We start from the raw sequence: 18010 nt of genomic DNA on the forward strand, positions 1-18010 counted from the left end.
ATGATTTTTAAGGATTTGTTTACAGTAAACATTTGTGTTACGATAAATTATCCAAATTCATTTATTTTATGAATTGTAGCACGTCTTGTTAGTTGGATATCTTGTTTTGTTTTAGAGATTGACGAATGAAATAGGAATTCAGGAATATTTTAGCGGTTAATATTTTGTTAACATTCGACTAGAAGGTGTTTGACTGTTAATTGGACTCCACAGGTCGAGAATTTAATTTGATCTTTTTACTAATAACTTATAAGATAATTATGCATCTAGTATATTTCCTAATCTTAAACGTTTTAGGATTACTTATTATTTTCTGTTTAAGTTTTTTTATATAATTTTCAACATTTAGTTGTCTATTTTATCTATTTTGGTGTTCAATTTAATTACAATTCTTTTCAACCATTCAATGATAAATCAATACGCGATTTTTCTTCTATTAAATATGTAAAGTATAGACTACATGAGTAACTAGTTAAAATAATAAATTAGTACATATATTGTGTACATGTATAATAATATGTTTATAATATATATAGTTCATGGTCTGCTGGTATTTGGTATAGTTAAAAATGTGAAAGTATTGCCTGCAGGGGTAACAACTATTAGGTGATCGTAATACATTTTGATACTAATATTCTACAATGAATGTATTCACATTTGCTATGTATACCATGTTTTGCATTGTCTAGATCTAAATCACTACTTTTATTTAACTTGTGTTATTATGTACAATTTATTATATTATTTAAAATAAATTGTACTGTACATAATAGCATAATTAATAAAAATAATAATATTCTCAGTAAAGTGAATATTAGAAATAACAATTATTTAAAAATTTGTAATGGTACATTGGAATTTTAAACAATTTTATAAATTGGATTTAATATTTAATGAAACAAAATAATATTTATACTAATAATATAAACGTACTCGATATAAAAAATAATTAATCTTATTGGAACATAATATAATATATATTATATTTAACTATTAAATTGATAAATGATAATTATAAAATTACAAAATGGTCTGGTATATAAATATAATATTAATCAAACAAATTACCAATAATAATCATAATTGTTGTATGTAATATATACCTACTAAATATTTTACTTTAAGCAGTCACTTTGGTAACCAGGGTAACGAATATTGTAAGGTCATAAGCTCATAACTCATAATGGATATATACTTGGTGGGTATATATAAGGCATAAACTATTTAAAGCTGTATATTTTATTTTTATAGGTCTGTTTATTTAGAGATAAGTAAGTATCTAATGTTTAAGCATAATATTTTAAAAGCACTCGAATAAAAAAAAATAAATTAATATTCATAATAATTTATTATTTTAAATAAAAATGATACAACGATTCTATAACTACACTTTTCAAAAAAATATGGTGTCATTTAAATATTTTAAAAACATTATAGGTATCAATATTATATTAACCTTGTGTTTTGAACTTTTAGTTTTATTTTGTACAACGTTATTGTTCCAATAACATATCAATTTTGACAATATACTGCTAATAAAAAATAAATACCAAAAGTATTCATTTAATAATATACATATATTGAGATAATTATAAAATGTATAAATACAAATAATAAACATTAGAGATGTTTTATTTATACGAATGGCTTTTTACCGTAGTCCGTAGAGTAAAAACCATCAATTAATAGTACTTCAGTATATTATAAAATATTAAAATAAATCGAAGGTTTTTTTAATCAAATGTATACATTCATTAACTGATAGTTGATACTATAAATAATATTTTTAAACATTATATATTATATGATACGAACAATTTTAAATAAGAACTAGGCTGTAATGACTTTATTTACATTACCCTTATACTTTTTATGTATTGTTATTAAAATTAAAATTAAAGATGCTATTGATATTATACACTATGTATTAACGAAATATCTTAGGGTAAAATATGCCTTTTATAATTTTAAATCGGATGTGGTATCCTGGTATTTAACTAGGTATAAATTAGAAAACATGGTAATTTATAATTCCGAACACGTGTGTAAGTTTGCGTAAGATTACGTGCAATTTATTTGATTTGTTCAAGAGTAGATACTACTTCTAAAAGTACGAAATATACATGTATAATATCGAATTTGTGTCACTACATTTTACTATAAATTAATATCACTCAAATCAGAATCAATAGGGTTTTAATATTGGTTATCACTAGAGTTATATATAACTTATTATTTGTATTTTACATTATAATTTATTACATAAAATAATTTAAACGATTTATTAAGATAAAAAAAAATATTCTTCATCAGTCATATTTATTTTTTTATAAAATTATACAAAAATTAGAAGGTACTTGTAGTAATTATACAATATTTTATACAAATGGTCAAATTGAATATATTTTAACATCTTATAGGATATTATACTATTTATTCATATTATAAAGGTAATAATGGAAGGTATAATGTAGATTGTAATTAACGCTATTATTAATTTATTTTTAATAATATGTGGTATACCTACTAGACAACTAGACAAATATTATTCACTTGAAATAAACCATAATTTATTTGATTTTTAAATATATATTTAAACAGACAATATTGAGTAGTAAAATAAATATTAAATTATTAAGTATTATCTATAATAACATTGGTAATAATAATAATTTGTCTTTGCTGCTTATAAAAATCTATATATATTTATTAATTTTTTTAAAATTACACCAAATTTGTATAGGAAATTTTTGTGGAATTATTGGGATTCGGTCTTAAACTCAAATTGTTTGCCGGAGATGATTCGGGTGTTTAATGTTTACCATGTAAATCTATAACAGTAGTGTTATATGGGATAACTAAGCTAGGTATACTAACTTTATATTTTGTTTGAAGACGTGCAATTCATTAACTAATTATATTTAGACTACTGGTTATACCTAATTACAATAAATAAATCAACATAATTAGGTCAATCTATCACAAAAATGTACACATATTTAAAAAATACTTTTTGGATATAATTAGTATGAGAAAAATCAATAAATCAATTAAATTTGTAGTGTTTTCTCGTTAGTATACATTAGTTTAACAATACACATAGTGCTAATATTATAATATAGTGCCTATCGTTAAAATAAATTAATTTAACTTAAAATATTACCGCAGTTTCATTATTAAATATAATTTTTAAATATTTTTTCCAAGTTTTTAATTTATAACCATACAATTATACAAACTTAATGTTATTCAAGCAAGAGTTATCCAGGGAGATGCGGAGGTGATTGCTTACCGGGCATTTGATCATGTCATATTATTAAAAATGATATATAATAGTTAAACACCATAAATTTACTTATAAAATTATAAGAATGATAATGGAGAGAAATAAGAATTATGCAATAATGTTGCCATGGATTGTTAAATTTGAAAAATTCTATAAATTTAATATTATGGACAGAGTATTTTATTTATAATATTATGGTATACATTTGTATATTAATATTAGTATTTACCTATATTAGCAATATTATAATATAATTGTTATTTAAATACCTAACTATACTTAAGTTTTGTTTTCGGAAATCCCGGACATGATAACAGTACTTACTATTAATAAACAATTTACCCTTATTAATAATTTATATACTTTATCGGAGGTATGTATTCATAACTTAATTTATATTAAAATCAAATGTGAAAAAATAAAATTATGTCATCGGGTGACAAACGGGTGTTCAAATAAAATAATAACAAATAGCTCCCTGCGTAATGATCAATAGGACTTTTCCATATTCATAAATATTCTATGGGGATCTAAGCAAATTATTTATTTTGTAATTTCATGTTTAAATTAAATTTGTATTAAAAATTTAAAAATAGATTGTTCTTATTTATATAATATAATTTTGTATAAAGCGTAAAAGTATAACAAAAAGTTGAATTGATAATACTATTGACTAAAAAAATAAATCATCTAAAATATAAAAATTCACCTTTATAAGCGATCATTTAAGCACTCAATGAATTTTTTTCTAGTTTAAATAAGTTATTTTAGATACATTGAGTTATTTTGTCACATTAGTCCAAATTACATTTTGTTGTAAAATAATTTAGGTTTAAAATTATTTACGTTGTAGAAACTAAACATTTGAGATCACCACTTTTCGTATTCTCTGTTGATTATTTGCTTACTGCCAATACCCTGAGGGAAATATTAGTTGTTACTAATTGCTAAGCCGTTACATGATTGTGGACTGTAGTACGAAGTTGTTTGTATTAAGACTTTAAACACCAAGACTGTTGAGTATTCAGTAATGCATCCCAAATGGCAAATATGTACAAAGATCTTTCGTGTAGTTTTGGTCAATTCGTGTACAAACTTATAAAATGTACAAAATAAGTATACTACATTTATTTATACTATAATCCAACTCTTAGAAAGTTTTGATTAAAAAAACTCTCAATATGTTTATTTAGGTTTTATTTAAAAAAATTAATGCAAGACAAACCTAATATTTAAAATAAATGTAAAAATTGGTTTGTATTAAGAAAATATAATATTAATATGTAAAGCGTAAGCTAATTAAAAGTAGAAAAAAAAATAAAGTATTTTTTTTGCTTAATGCAATATATGTATATGTGTATTACTTATAAAATATATGTATTGCCAATTAGCTAAAATCTGATTAACTTATGTTTATTTTTTATATATTATTAAAACATAATTCTCAAAAATGCTAAAACCTGAAAAAGTATAATAATATTGATTGGTATATTAATAAAAACACAACATTTTAAATTTTCTCTTATTCTTATAAAATTGTATAGAATTCAACATTTTCCTTAAATCTTGGGAAAGTATTAACTAATAAAAATGTTAAAAAAAAGGAAGAAATTAGGTAAACGCTGTGCTGTATAGATGGAAATGATGTACATGCCATTGATTAAGTTACTGTAATGTATGTTCTTAATTAATCAGAATTATATACATTATGTATTTATTTCTATATTATAAATATATATATATAACTATTTAAAAAAAAATTATAAATGCGAAAATAGCCATGATATAAAAATCAATCTGTTATTATTCAATTGTATACTGCTTTGAGCAATAATTACAATAATTTTTTTTTTTTTTTTAATATACATAAACAATATTAGTAGCTGGTTAGTAGTTACTAGCAGTACTAAGTGTCCAAGTACTATTTATGAAATACTTGGATTTGTTGACTACCTCGTAGTTTGCAGCATAGTACATTGAAAAATTGTTGTTTGATAAGGTACCATTATTTCATTATCAAAACTTAAAAAGCACAATTAATTTAAACAAAATATTTATGAATAATATTTTTAAATAAAACAATAAAAATTTGAATTTCAACGTACCTATTTATATGATAAAAGAGATTTTGATATAATGAACGTTGAACACAACATACATAATATTATGTTTCATTCTGTAAATTTAAATTTAAATAATTTTAAAATATAATTTGTAACTTTAAAAAAGGTATAAAATATGACTTTTAGTAAAACAAACTTTAATTTTTAGTTTACGGTATAATACTATTTCTAGAATAAAAGCAAATGCTAATATATATATATATATTTATTTTATTAAAAATAAAAAAAAAAACACAAACATTTTGACATAATATTTAGTGTTTGAGGTTACGAAAGAATTTCAATTTCGTTTATTAGTTTTTCGAACTTTTTCCCATAACGTTTTTGTTATTGTATTTTTTTAGATTTTATACAATACTATGTCGTACAATTTTGTTTATTTTATACATTTACCGACAGCGGTGGTGACATTTTAAGGACTCGATTTTCACTGTTGCTACATTATGGTCTATGGCAATGGGATTTACTACCTATATCCATTGTTGATGTCAGGCATCTTGCGCGTAAATTATTTTTTCCTTTGAGAGTAAAATCTTTCTGGCTAAATGCCAAAGACTACCGGTACAACTTATTTAACAAATTAATATATTATGTTAAATACGTGAATATGTTTTAAATTAACTAACTATACATAATAGCAAAATAGACTATACATAATTTTAGAGTAGACTTTTGCAACCAATAAGTATACCCAGTTATATTTAACTAAGAATTCAGATAAGTAGAATAGAATATTTTGCTTTAATTATTAATTTAAATTTGTTTAAGGAAGAAAGTGGGATTTTGAGTAAAAATATATTTTTAGTTTATATATATCAGTTATGGGAATTATAAGCTAATTTAAAGTTAAATTGCACTGGGACAGTATATTAAATGATTAGAAATTTTACCCTAAAATTATGTATAACACGATTTTAACAAATTTGACACCACTGAGTATCATAACTGTGTTAAAATTATTATTAATTATTTATTATCTGTTTTCACATTATTAAAATTATAGTTCTTTGTATTTGAAATTTGTCGTTCCAGAATCTAGGATGGCAATTTCCTCGAGAAAACCTTAGGACGTGAGCAAGTTTAGATAATTGTTTTTGTATACTCGTATATTATTATAAGACAATTTTATAAGTAATAAACTTGCAGAGAAATATATTGTATAAACCTAACCTAAGAGTAAAAAAAAAAAATATCATATAGTTTGATTCATAAAATATGATCACACTCATTTTTTCCTTTAATAATGAATTTATTCAAATTCTGGTTTTTAAGAATATTTTAAGTAATAATAACGAGAATCAAAACTATGAAGTAATTATCAAATACTCATACTTTCCATAACATTTAAGGATTGTTTTGTGGCAATATAAAATTTTAATGAAAATTATTATATTATATAATAATATTATCTGGTTATATTTTATTTATTTATTTTCAAACAAACAAATAAATAAAATAATTTGATTTTATATGTTAATAATTATTATCTGCACACTTTCTTTAAGCTAGTGCTAATATTAAAGGTGGCGAGTTCCTGAGATAGTTATAAAATAATAAATATAAATATAAAATTATTTATTATTTTTAATTCAATATTATTTTTTTTTAAAACTTTGCATCCATATTATTACTTCTAAATTATATTACACTAAACTAGTGTAAATTTGTCAAAATTAAAAGGTAAGAATTATTATCTGAAGCTAAATATAGGTTCATTTTAATTCTTACTCCCGAATTTGGACTCAAGTTATGATCATTTTAATTTTAAATTATATTGTAGGTATAATATTTTATAATACATTGTATGATTCTAATTTTATTTACAATTATTTTACTATAGTAAGATACTTTATTATATGATTCAAAAGTCTTGTATATGATTTCTAAATTATAATTATTATCATACCTATTTTTAAAATAAAAAACAGGCTATACGCTAACAGAAACCACATAATGTTAAGATGGATCTGCTACCATCGAATAATGACATAAATTATCTTAATTTTACTCATTAACCGAGATGGCTATGGTCCGTATCTCGCAGGTTACTTTTGTGTTATTTGCTTAAAGTTTTAAGCATTTCAATTAATTTAATTTATCGTACAAATATCATAAATTATAAAAACTAAATATCTATATTATAAAAGCGTTCGACATATCTATAAGTATTTTTCCATTTAACTGTATTGATCAATCTTGGTTGGCAAGGTATTTTTTTCAACAAACATACATTTGTTGTGTATCTTATACAGGGTGAATCACCTGCGAGCATACTCATTTTTATTTTTCATTTAATAATGAATTTATTTAAATTCGGTATTTTAACATTTTAAAATGTACTTAAAAAAAATTCTTGACATTTTTCGTACTACTTAAGAAGAGTTCTGCAAAGATACCATCTTCTGTTTTTAAATGAAAACCCCTTTTTTTATTATAAATTATCTAGTGTTTTATTTATTTTTTTTTGAAAAATGTTGATGTATCTAACTAAACATGTTCAAACGAGTAATTTTTTAGCTATTCATTTTTTTTTTTTATAAAAATATATGTAATATCTGATATAGTACTTATTACACTTGGATCAAATTAAATCTTACAATATTACAATTTTGTAAAAATAAAATATGACCAACGAAAAATATCACGTCAAAAGGTGTTTTTTTAACAACTCGAGATATCGTAGTATGCGTCCAATTGTTTTGTACGAACTGACCGCCTTCAAATGACGCAACACCGTTTATAGTATTAATCGAAAAACTTTAGTACCAAATTAGAGTAGACAGTTATAGTACCTACAACAGTCATTTAATATTATAGTATGATACAGAAATGTGAATATATGTATGATATAATTCATTTAAAAATCTATTAATATAATATTAAGGTTCTTTAAATGATAGGTTACTTTGAATGTATATTTATATTTAGTCAATTATTATTATTATTATTATTATGTATTTTTTTTTATTGTTTAGCTATTAAAAATAAATTTACGAGACATTTATTTTTTTGTTTCTAAGCTTTATATGTTTATTTATATGATCTTTATAATATTTTATAATGGTACTTTTGAAATATTTAATGGGTAGTGGATAAAATGCCCCTTGGAAGGTTCACGATGTTGTTAAATTTAGAAGATTTTAGAATTGCTGTAAAGGTGGCATATAATAAGGTGAATTGTTACTAAATCAGTAGGCAAAATCATAGTGAAAAAGTTATCAGTTTTGGCACAGTTGTTATGTACTTTGCAACAGCGCCGGATTGTTGGCTTTTTGGCGTTCACCAGACGGAACAAACGACAATGGTAATCGTCTAAAGGGAAAATTGCCAAAAATCGAGAGTGGCCCCTGAAACGATTCTACTGTGTCGTTTGCTATTTAACTATTTGTAGTTAACTAACTTACATGTCAAAAACTAATTTCGAAGAGCCAATTAATATATTTTAATTTTAGCATCGTAAAGTTTTATGATTGTTTCAAATATACAGCGTGTATTTGTGTATGAATTTAAAACATACATACAATCATAAAAATTATATATGTATAAAGTTTGTTCTTTATTAGTTATTCGCACTACAGTGTATTTTTATTTCTTTAATTTTCGTAACAATTATTAATTACAAAGTGAAATATAATCGTAATTTTTCATGTAATGAATTCAAGTTAACTTTGTAAATCGTTTCTATATGTGAAAAAAGTTGATTTATTTGTTTTAGATTCTGAGCCAAGCAATGAATGTATTGATTTTACAATGATATATATTTTTTTTCGTGTATCTATCAACACGATAAGTAACCGATAAAACGCATTGATTTTCAATTTTGGGGATGGTGTCTGGTAGAAAAATTGAATCCAGTTAGTGTTTTGAGGGGAAAGGGATAAAAGTAAAAAATGTCCAGTATTCAATACGAGTATTGAGTAATTAATTAATAAAATATTAAAATTGTTGTTTTTTAGTAAAAATTTTTCTGAAAACACTATTAAATTATAATTTAATTTTAAATTTATGCAATTTTTTGAACGAAAAAAAAAAATAAGTTTGGAGGCGCCGGGCATCGATCCCGGTACCTCTCGCATGCTAAGCGAGCGCTCTACCATCTGAGCTACGCCCCCAGATGAAAGTACCAGTTTAAAGCTTGATTATTTGAAAGACCAGATTTTATTGAGTTTATATCGGTATTTAGTGCCATAGTCGTGACGCAAACAAACATGAACAATCATCGTAAACATATAGGAATAGGTACTTCAACGGCCCGACATTTTATAATTTCTTACGCGTAAACATTAAAAAAAAAAATTGTTTTATACTTTCTTGTAAGTTAAGTACATTATAATATAAAACCTTTATTACTTAAATTATATTATAGGAAATAATAAGAATAGTAATTTGTGTTAAGACCATAAGAATTTTCATAACGTTTTATACTTTTATTTTATTACGAGCATAATGACTTTGAGTGATTTTTTCTTTTGGCATGGGTAAGTTATTTACTGTTGAATGTCCAGAGTTGGGTACACTTGTACTGGCTGTACTATAAATTATAAACCTAAAATATATAGTCTATTAATGTGGGTGTATTTATAAAAGCAGTGATAATTTAAGCGAAGGTAATGAAATTTAACAAAAAATAAAGTTTGTTTGAGTAAATACCTATAGTCACATTTGAACGATTGAAATGTTGTTGCCTGGTGACTTTGATGCCATCGATATTGTCACAAATTATTAATTAATATATTGTCTATATTTAAAATAAGATTACAATGCAGACATAAAGTTCAAGTTCATAACCTCTGTCATAACACTGTAGTTAGCTGTGTTTTATCACTTATTCAATGGTATTATATGTACATTTCAAAAGCTATTCCTATAACTTTCAATGAAAAGAAACAACAAAATAATAAAGTAAGTGCAAACAACTTGGGATAAACACAAGAGAGGTGATATTGAATGATTGTATTGGGATTGCGACTGGTGGATGTGATGTAATGCAATTTGTTATTAGACGTGCCGTTCAACTCATTCAAAAGAGGTGTGTCAATGCTGTTTATAGTCTATGCTCTAACCATGCTTTACATTTGTCAATCCCAAAATACTTCAATGTACAAGTAGTAAGTAATACCATGAGCGTAATTAAAGAAGTTTTATCATTTTTTAATTTATCATCGACACGCAGTTTTATTTTGAAAAATAATCTCAAAAAAGTTCTTCATGTGAGACTAGATGGATTAAGTAGTACCATACTATATTTGAATTTCAAGCAAACCTCAAAGAAATAGTTGATAGACTTGTAATAATATCAGAATGAGACGATCATATTGTTTTATCAACAAAAGTCAAAACTTTTGATTTTTTTCTTTTGTAACCGTAAGTTTATAATGACATTATTTACTATTTCAAGTATATTAAGCATTACTTCAGCAGCTCGTAAATTATTATAGAAAGTGTGATACAATATATTGCTTCTGTCATTAATTGTATAAATACATTATGAGTACCCTAAATGACAAACCCACTAATTGTGTAAAAATTAAATTTTTTTTATTATTTTGCCTCAACCCCTCCATAGGCACTATTAAATTATAATTTAAATTTACACAATTTTGTGAACTAGAAAAATAAAAATTTAACTTGGAGGCGCCGGGCATCGATGATCCCGGTACCTCTCGCATGCTAAGCGAGCGCTCTACCATCTGAGCTACGCCCCCAGATGAAAGTAACAGTTCAAAGCTTGATTATTTGAAAGACCAGTTTTTATTGAATTTTTAACGGTATTTCAGTGCCATAGTTGTGACGAAAACAAATTAAAAAACATATACATCGGTTGCCCGAAATCGTATAATTTTTTACACGTAAATGTTAAAAAAAATGTTCTATGCTTTTTTGTAATTTGTAAAAATGTAAATTAAGTAAATTGTAATATTAATAGTTTATTTATTAGAACAGATTGTAGAAAATAACAAAACCAGTTATTTGTGTTATGAATATACGAATTTAAATAACGTTTTATAATTTTATTATGAGTTTGATAAATTTTGTATGGTTTTTTTGGCACGGTTATGATAATGTCACGAGTAGGGTACCACCATGCCTGGTGACTTCGATGCCGACGATAATATTGTCGTAGGTGTTGGTAAATTGCTCAAAAGGCTGTTTTCGACATATTAAAAATGTATGTATACACGATTATATTACCAACACGTAAAATAGGGTAGGTAAATACGTAAATAATTATAATACATAAAAATAATAAAAAAATGCATTATTAACAACTCACCTGATGCAAAAACAGAATTTTAATTTGGCACCTATCATTTTATATAACCTAGTTTTTTATTATAAGCATTTTTTTATACCACGCACAAAATACCTACAATATTTATTATAATTATAAATATGATTGTAAATATCAAAAAAAAATTTATAATTTTATACTTTTTTTTTTTTTAATAAATTATAAATCGTACTATTTATAATTATGATTATTGTATTTATTCTTTAATTATACCTATTCACATTATTATTATTTACACATTAAACTCCCATATTTTACGACTTGATACTATAACTGTGTATATAATAATATGTGAGAGTTACTGGTGCATTTTACTCTATATTTTTTTTTTTTTTGGAGGGGGGGGAGATCGGTATAAAAAAATTGATTTTTGAGAGGGACTGGTACATGCCCATTTTCGTTAATCGTTGTTAATCTATTACTACTCATATATTTTCTGTAATTATTGAAAACAAGATTTCAATACAGAAATAGAGTTCGTGTTGATACCTCCAACATAATAACACTGTAGATAGCTGTATTTTGTCACTTGTGTTATATGTTATAGTATTATGTGATACATTTCATAAGACTACATTTATGCCCGTTAACATTTATATTAAACTCAGTGCTGCAGTGGATCGTGATAAATTAGAAAGTGGTGTGATCTCATATGCTGAAGTAGATAAGATAAACTAATTTTTTAGTAAAAGTAATTTTCTATAATATAAAGTAATATTTACAAAATATTTTTACTATTATTAAGCTATTTATAGAATTTTTTTTTCTATAGATATTATTAAAATTATATTTTAGTGGTCAAAATTCTTGAAAATATATTACGAATATTATTGCATTAATTATTACCTACATTAGTTATATCTATTACAATTATTAAATTGATAAATAATTATAGTTATTTTTTTTTTTTTTTTTAGACAGATTTTAAGAGGTTTCAATTTAAACGAAGTTAGTTTATTTTGTTATAAATCAAAAATTGTATTTGTTGAGACTTGAAAATTGTTTGTGTATTATATTATTATTTAAACATGTACAAATGTACAATTCTGTGGATATTTTATGAATACTTATTTTTATGAACTATAGAAAAACAACTTATTAAATAATATATTTTATAATATAATAGGTATATTTCATTAAAAATCTATAATTTTTGCTGTTATATATGCATACAATATAACATTATACTAGTATTGTAAAATCACAATTCAAATGAATGAGATTTAATTGACTTAAATGATGTACTCATCAAGTAAATTTATAATTCAATTTACATTTTCAATAACACCGATATATAACATCGGTAGTTATATATTAAAGTTTTAGAAAATAGTTTCAACATTTAAATGACGTCTTATAGGTACTTCAGTATTTTTTTAAATAAATATTAAATGTGGTGTATTAAATAATGATTTCCTCGTTATTTTAAATATTTACACACTTACCGTTTTCACCGCAAAATGTTTGTTAGTTCTTCGTATTAAATATACGTACTCCGTAATATTTGAACTCGTTAGTTGATGACGATTATAGGAACCATTATTCCATTATAGAGAAAAATGACAAATGACAAATGATAGAACATACTTCGGGTAATTGATTGTTTTATATAGATAGATACTTCATCGTTTATGTATTATAAATCTGTTTATGGTTTGTATTAACTACATAATTTTGCATGCGACAATCATTTATAAAAAATAAACGTTGTAATTAAAATGATTTAACTCAAAACATGAAATCAGTATACATAATATATACTGTATAATCGTTTTGAATGCGAGTGATAAATTCAAATCATTTCAAAAATAATATTTATATTATAATTCATATTTAACTCAGCATTGGATTTTATAGCGTTATAATTATTTTGGGTGTTTTATTTTATTTACCGATCGTAAATTAATTTAACCTATTACGCTTATGTAAATAAAGGTAAATATTTCCGATAAATATTGTAAAAAGTATTTTATAAAAATGTTGAAAATCGTCAAGATGGAAGACGAGTGAAAAACGATAAGAAAAACACAAAAACCAATAAAAATATATCAGAAAATAAAACGTATACCTACGTGATGGTGTTGGTATTGCAAAATTATTTATTACTCGATGGTCTAGTAGAAAGATCAAATCGATCGCATTAAATACGAATTGATTCAAGATTGCAGTCACAATATTGAATAACAAACCTATTGTAATGTCATTAAAACGATAAGATAACCGACGTCCGACAGACAAAAATTAATATTCAACATTTCTAACAAATATCTTGCGAAATTCACTCCTAGAATAAACGCAAATGTGGTATCGATAATAACTAGACAGTGTCTTTTAATTGAAACAAATTAAAACAAGTTTACTATATCAATTTTTTTTATTTTATTAGGTACATATTTTATTAATTGACAAAAATCGTCTTTTATTTCATCTGGTTGATATTAAATATTGTTAGGTACTTAAATTATATTCGTATATTTATAAATACCTGACATTTTATATTCACTTAAACTTAAGATGGGCATAAAATATATAGGACGATGCAATAACTTATTTAACACAATATGTTTATTCGTCGAGCTCATTAAAGTAAAAATGTAACTTTCCGCATAAATTAAATAATTTAAGTCATTAAATAATAATGTAATTATATGGTTATTATTAAATTTCTAGTTTATTTGGACGAATTTTTGTTCCACTTACAGTTATTTCGTTTAAATTTACATTGACATCCGTTAGTACGAATTCAAACTCAAACCTAATCGTTGACTTAATTTGGATATTTTATTTTTCTAATGTGATATTATAATTTGTACATTTTTTTAATATTTGTTCAATAATATAATTAATACCTAATATATTATTATTTATTATACAATTAATTCTTCTAAGCTTACCGCTGAACGATCTTTTTTTATTTTATTCTAATTTTAATCTAACTCATTTTACTGAGTTCATTTTGGATGAAAAATGTTTCCATTTACAAAAAGGCACATAACGTTTTGGTCTATGTCCAAATGCTGCTAAATAAACTACGTACAAGAATAATAACCTATTCGGTTTATAATTTTAGAAAAGCGTAATCATTTTTTACGTATATATTATGATTGCATGTAATTACAGTTATAAACGTGATTTGACGTTATAGGTTCAAAATCATTTTTACGTATATTACAAGATCTGTCAATAATCTACTGCGGGCTATGCGTGTTTCGTTTTAAAATGTCGTTTAAAAGTACGGTGGTATTATTTTTGTTAGTTTCTGATTTTTACGAATTTAAGTAAAATGATGCCATGATAAATTACACAGAGCTCGATTGAATTGCGCACGTAGACATAAATAAAATAGTCTACGGAAATATGACTTTCGTAGTTGTTTATGTCGACTTTCAATATTTGTTATTATTTATAAATGGATAGATAGACAATAATAATAATAAAAAAAAAATAAAAAATAAAAAAAAATATGTTTAGGTATATTATATAATAATATAACTATGATCATTATACCCTTTAAAAAGTGCTGTTCTCGTAGACCGTTTTTTTACGAGGTCGTTGACATCTCAATATTTATATATATATAGAATAATGTTTTGAAATAATACCACGAACTCTATTATTTTATGTATACGTGCTATAATATCATTATATATATTATATAAACTGAGTGAATCGGTGTCTTGTGTGTTGTATGGTATGGTTATTCGTAATATTATTATAATATTTTATGGACGACCGATCGGTAAATCACTATGCAAATGAACTCGTGTTTGTAATACGTTCGGTCTTAAGTTACAAACGATACTAAAAATACAACATATCGTAACGTTTTACACATAATAATATTATATAAGGATAAAACATAGTTATGTCGGTAAACATAATAATAATAATAATAATAATATGTAATTACACAATGCGTATTATATTAATAATAATAATGAGTGGGTAACGGAAACACATAACTTTATCGTATATAATATAATAATAATAATAATAATCTTATATTAGTGTATTTGTATAATATAATATAATATTTCGTTTAATAGTTATAATAATATTAATAATGTAAAAACAATCGTTGCGCAGAGCAGGAGTCATGCCCGCGTCGTAATACAGAATATATTTTCTTAGTAACATCATTACAGCGGTGGAGGTGCCGCTCGCGCAGTGGCCATCACCTGTCGTCCGAACACGGTTCGTTGAGCGGCTCGCTGTCCGAGTACTGGAGCAGTCGCATGCTGCGCGCGCTGCACTCGTCGGAACCCACGGCCGCGACAACGGAACCCGCGACGATGTACCTGTTTCGAGGGGACACGCCGCCGTGGCCACCGCCGCCCAGCTGCGAACCGTCTGACCCCTTGCGGCGGCCGTAGTCGGCGACGGTCAGCGTGCCGCCCGCGCCGGCCGTCGAGTCGCCGGCGGACGCCCAACAGCACCACCGGCATATGATCCGCTTGAACGCGAACCGGAAGTCCTTGCTGAACAGCGCGTAGATCATCGGGTTGATGGCGCTGTTGCAGTAGCCCAGCCAGAACATGACGGAGAACAGGGTGGGCTGTATGCACGTGGGGCAGAAAGCCCGGACCAAGTACATGGTGAAGAAAGGTAGCCAGCACACGATGAAGCCGCCCACGATTATGCCGAGCGTCTTGGCCGCCTTGGTCTCCATCCGGAACCGCTTCACCTGGGCTTTGATGTTCCGCTTGCCGCCGCCCATCATTTTCGACGCGAATTTGGACTTGTTGTTCGACGACCCGAGGCCGACGCCGCGCCCGAGGCCACCGTCGCTCGTCCCGCTCGCGCCGGCGCTACCACCGCCGCCGCTGCCGCCGCCGCCGCCGGTGGACTCGTCGTACGACGGCGACGGGGATAGTTGGTCCTTGACCGACGCGACGGAACAGGACGCGGGCCTGTCACCGGCGTGCTGGTTGTGTTGGGCGTGGTCGCCGCCTGGGGACGACGTCAACAGGAGACGTGAGTGCGGCGAAGCCGTGTCGCCCGCGCTGCACCGGCGGTGTTCCTTCCGGCTGCCGCCGGCCACGCGCAGCTGACACGCGGACGTGTCGACCACCGACCGGACGGCGGCGGCCCGCTGGTGATGGTACGTCTCGGCCGCCGTGTAGTGGACGGCGTACAGTGGACTGGAGCTGGTCGGCGACGTCGTGGACGAAAACGAGCTCCGCGATTTTTGGCTGAGCGTCTCGGGCGGCGAGTTGCCGTTAGCGTCCACCGCGGTGGCCGTGGTGACGGTGGCCACGGCTGCGGCGGCCGCCGCGGCGCTTATGCAGTCCGAGCTCGGGTAGCTGACGCTGATCTTGATCCGCTCGTGGTTGCTGCGCCGGACCGACGGCCGCCGACTGGTCGGCGGCCGGTTCACGTCCGGTGACCCGCCGCTCGGGCCGTTGGGGGCGGACGGCGTCGTGGCGTGCTTGAGCGACGAACCGCGTCCCCGGTGTATGCGCAACGTGAGCCGTTGCTCGTCGAACCGGTTGCCGAACGTCCGGCGGCTTCGCATCGTCCGGAATCCCTGGTTGATGGCCCGCGTGGTGTGCACGGCCGCCTTGTAGATGCGCCAGTAGAAGAACAGCATGACGAACATCGGTATGTAGAACGAGCCCAGCGCCGAATACACGACGTACCACTTGTTGTTGGGCAGCTCGCATATCCACGGGCACGACTGCGGCAGCGCTTCCTGCTGCGGCCGGCCGGTGCCGTTCCGGTGGTACAGTTCGTTCCGGATCAGCACCGTGGACGCCTCGGCCGGTATGTGCGTGTCGCGCCAGCCGACCAGCGGCGGCAGGCATATGACGAAGCTCAACACCCACACGATCACCACCAGCACCTTGGCCCGGAAACTGGTCATCAGGCTGGGGTACTGCACCGGTCGGGTGACGGCCAGGTACCGGTCTAGCGATATGGCACACAGGTTGAGGATGCTGGCCGTGCACATCCATACGTCCACGGCGAGCCACACGGAACACAAGTAATCGCCGAACAACCACACCTGCAACGTTACATTACATGGGCGAGGTCAGTAAAGCTTTAATGAATTATGATTAGTGCCAAATGCATTAAAACGATAGTATAATAGGGTCAGAGACTATTCTATATTCCCCCCACCATTTGAATAGTGCTACTGACAATTGTAATAAATACACTGTAGACGATTTTATGGTTTGTACGATTAGATCGGAAATTGTTGAGAAGATAATAATCTCCAGAAACACAATACTCTAATAATTAGATAATAAATAATTATTTTAATTTTATGACTTTTAAAACTATTATTTTTAACGTTTTTAGTTTAAA

General features: G+C 28.4%; 1 protein-coding gene and 1 non-coding gene across 3 annotated transcripts in view; both read right to left on the reverse strand.

Annotated features, from left to right (window-relative positions):
* Positions 1–9448: 9448 nt before the first annotated feature.
* Positions 9449–9521, reverse strand: Trnaa-agc. The gene has a single exon. It is a non-coding gene; the product is annotated as a tRNA-Ala (tRNA).
* A 4724-nt stretch (positions 9522–14245) lies between these two features.
* Positions 14246–18010, reverse strand: part of LOC113553005 (probable G-protein coupled receptor No9) — a 115933-nt gene continuing 112168 nt past the window's right edge. For both annotated transcript variants that reach the window (XM_026956099.1, XM_026956101.1), the window contains one exon: positions 14246–17705. In XM_026956099.1, the coding sequence (XP_026811900.1) occupies positions 15876–17705 (1830 nt within the window). In that variant the 3' untranslated portion in view covers positions 14246–15875. The remainder of the gene's footprint in view (positions 17706–18010) is intronic.

This window comes from Rhopalosiphum maidis, chromosome 2 (genome assembly GCF_003676215.2).
Source record: "Rhopalosiphum maidis isolate BTI-1 chromosome 2, ASM367621v3, whole genome shotgun sequence".
Taxonomy (NCBI): domain Eukaryota; kingdom Metazoa; phylum Arthropoda; class Insecta; order Hemiptera; family Aphididae; genus Rhopalosiphum; species Rhopalosiphum maidis.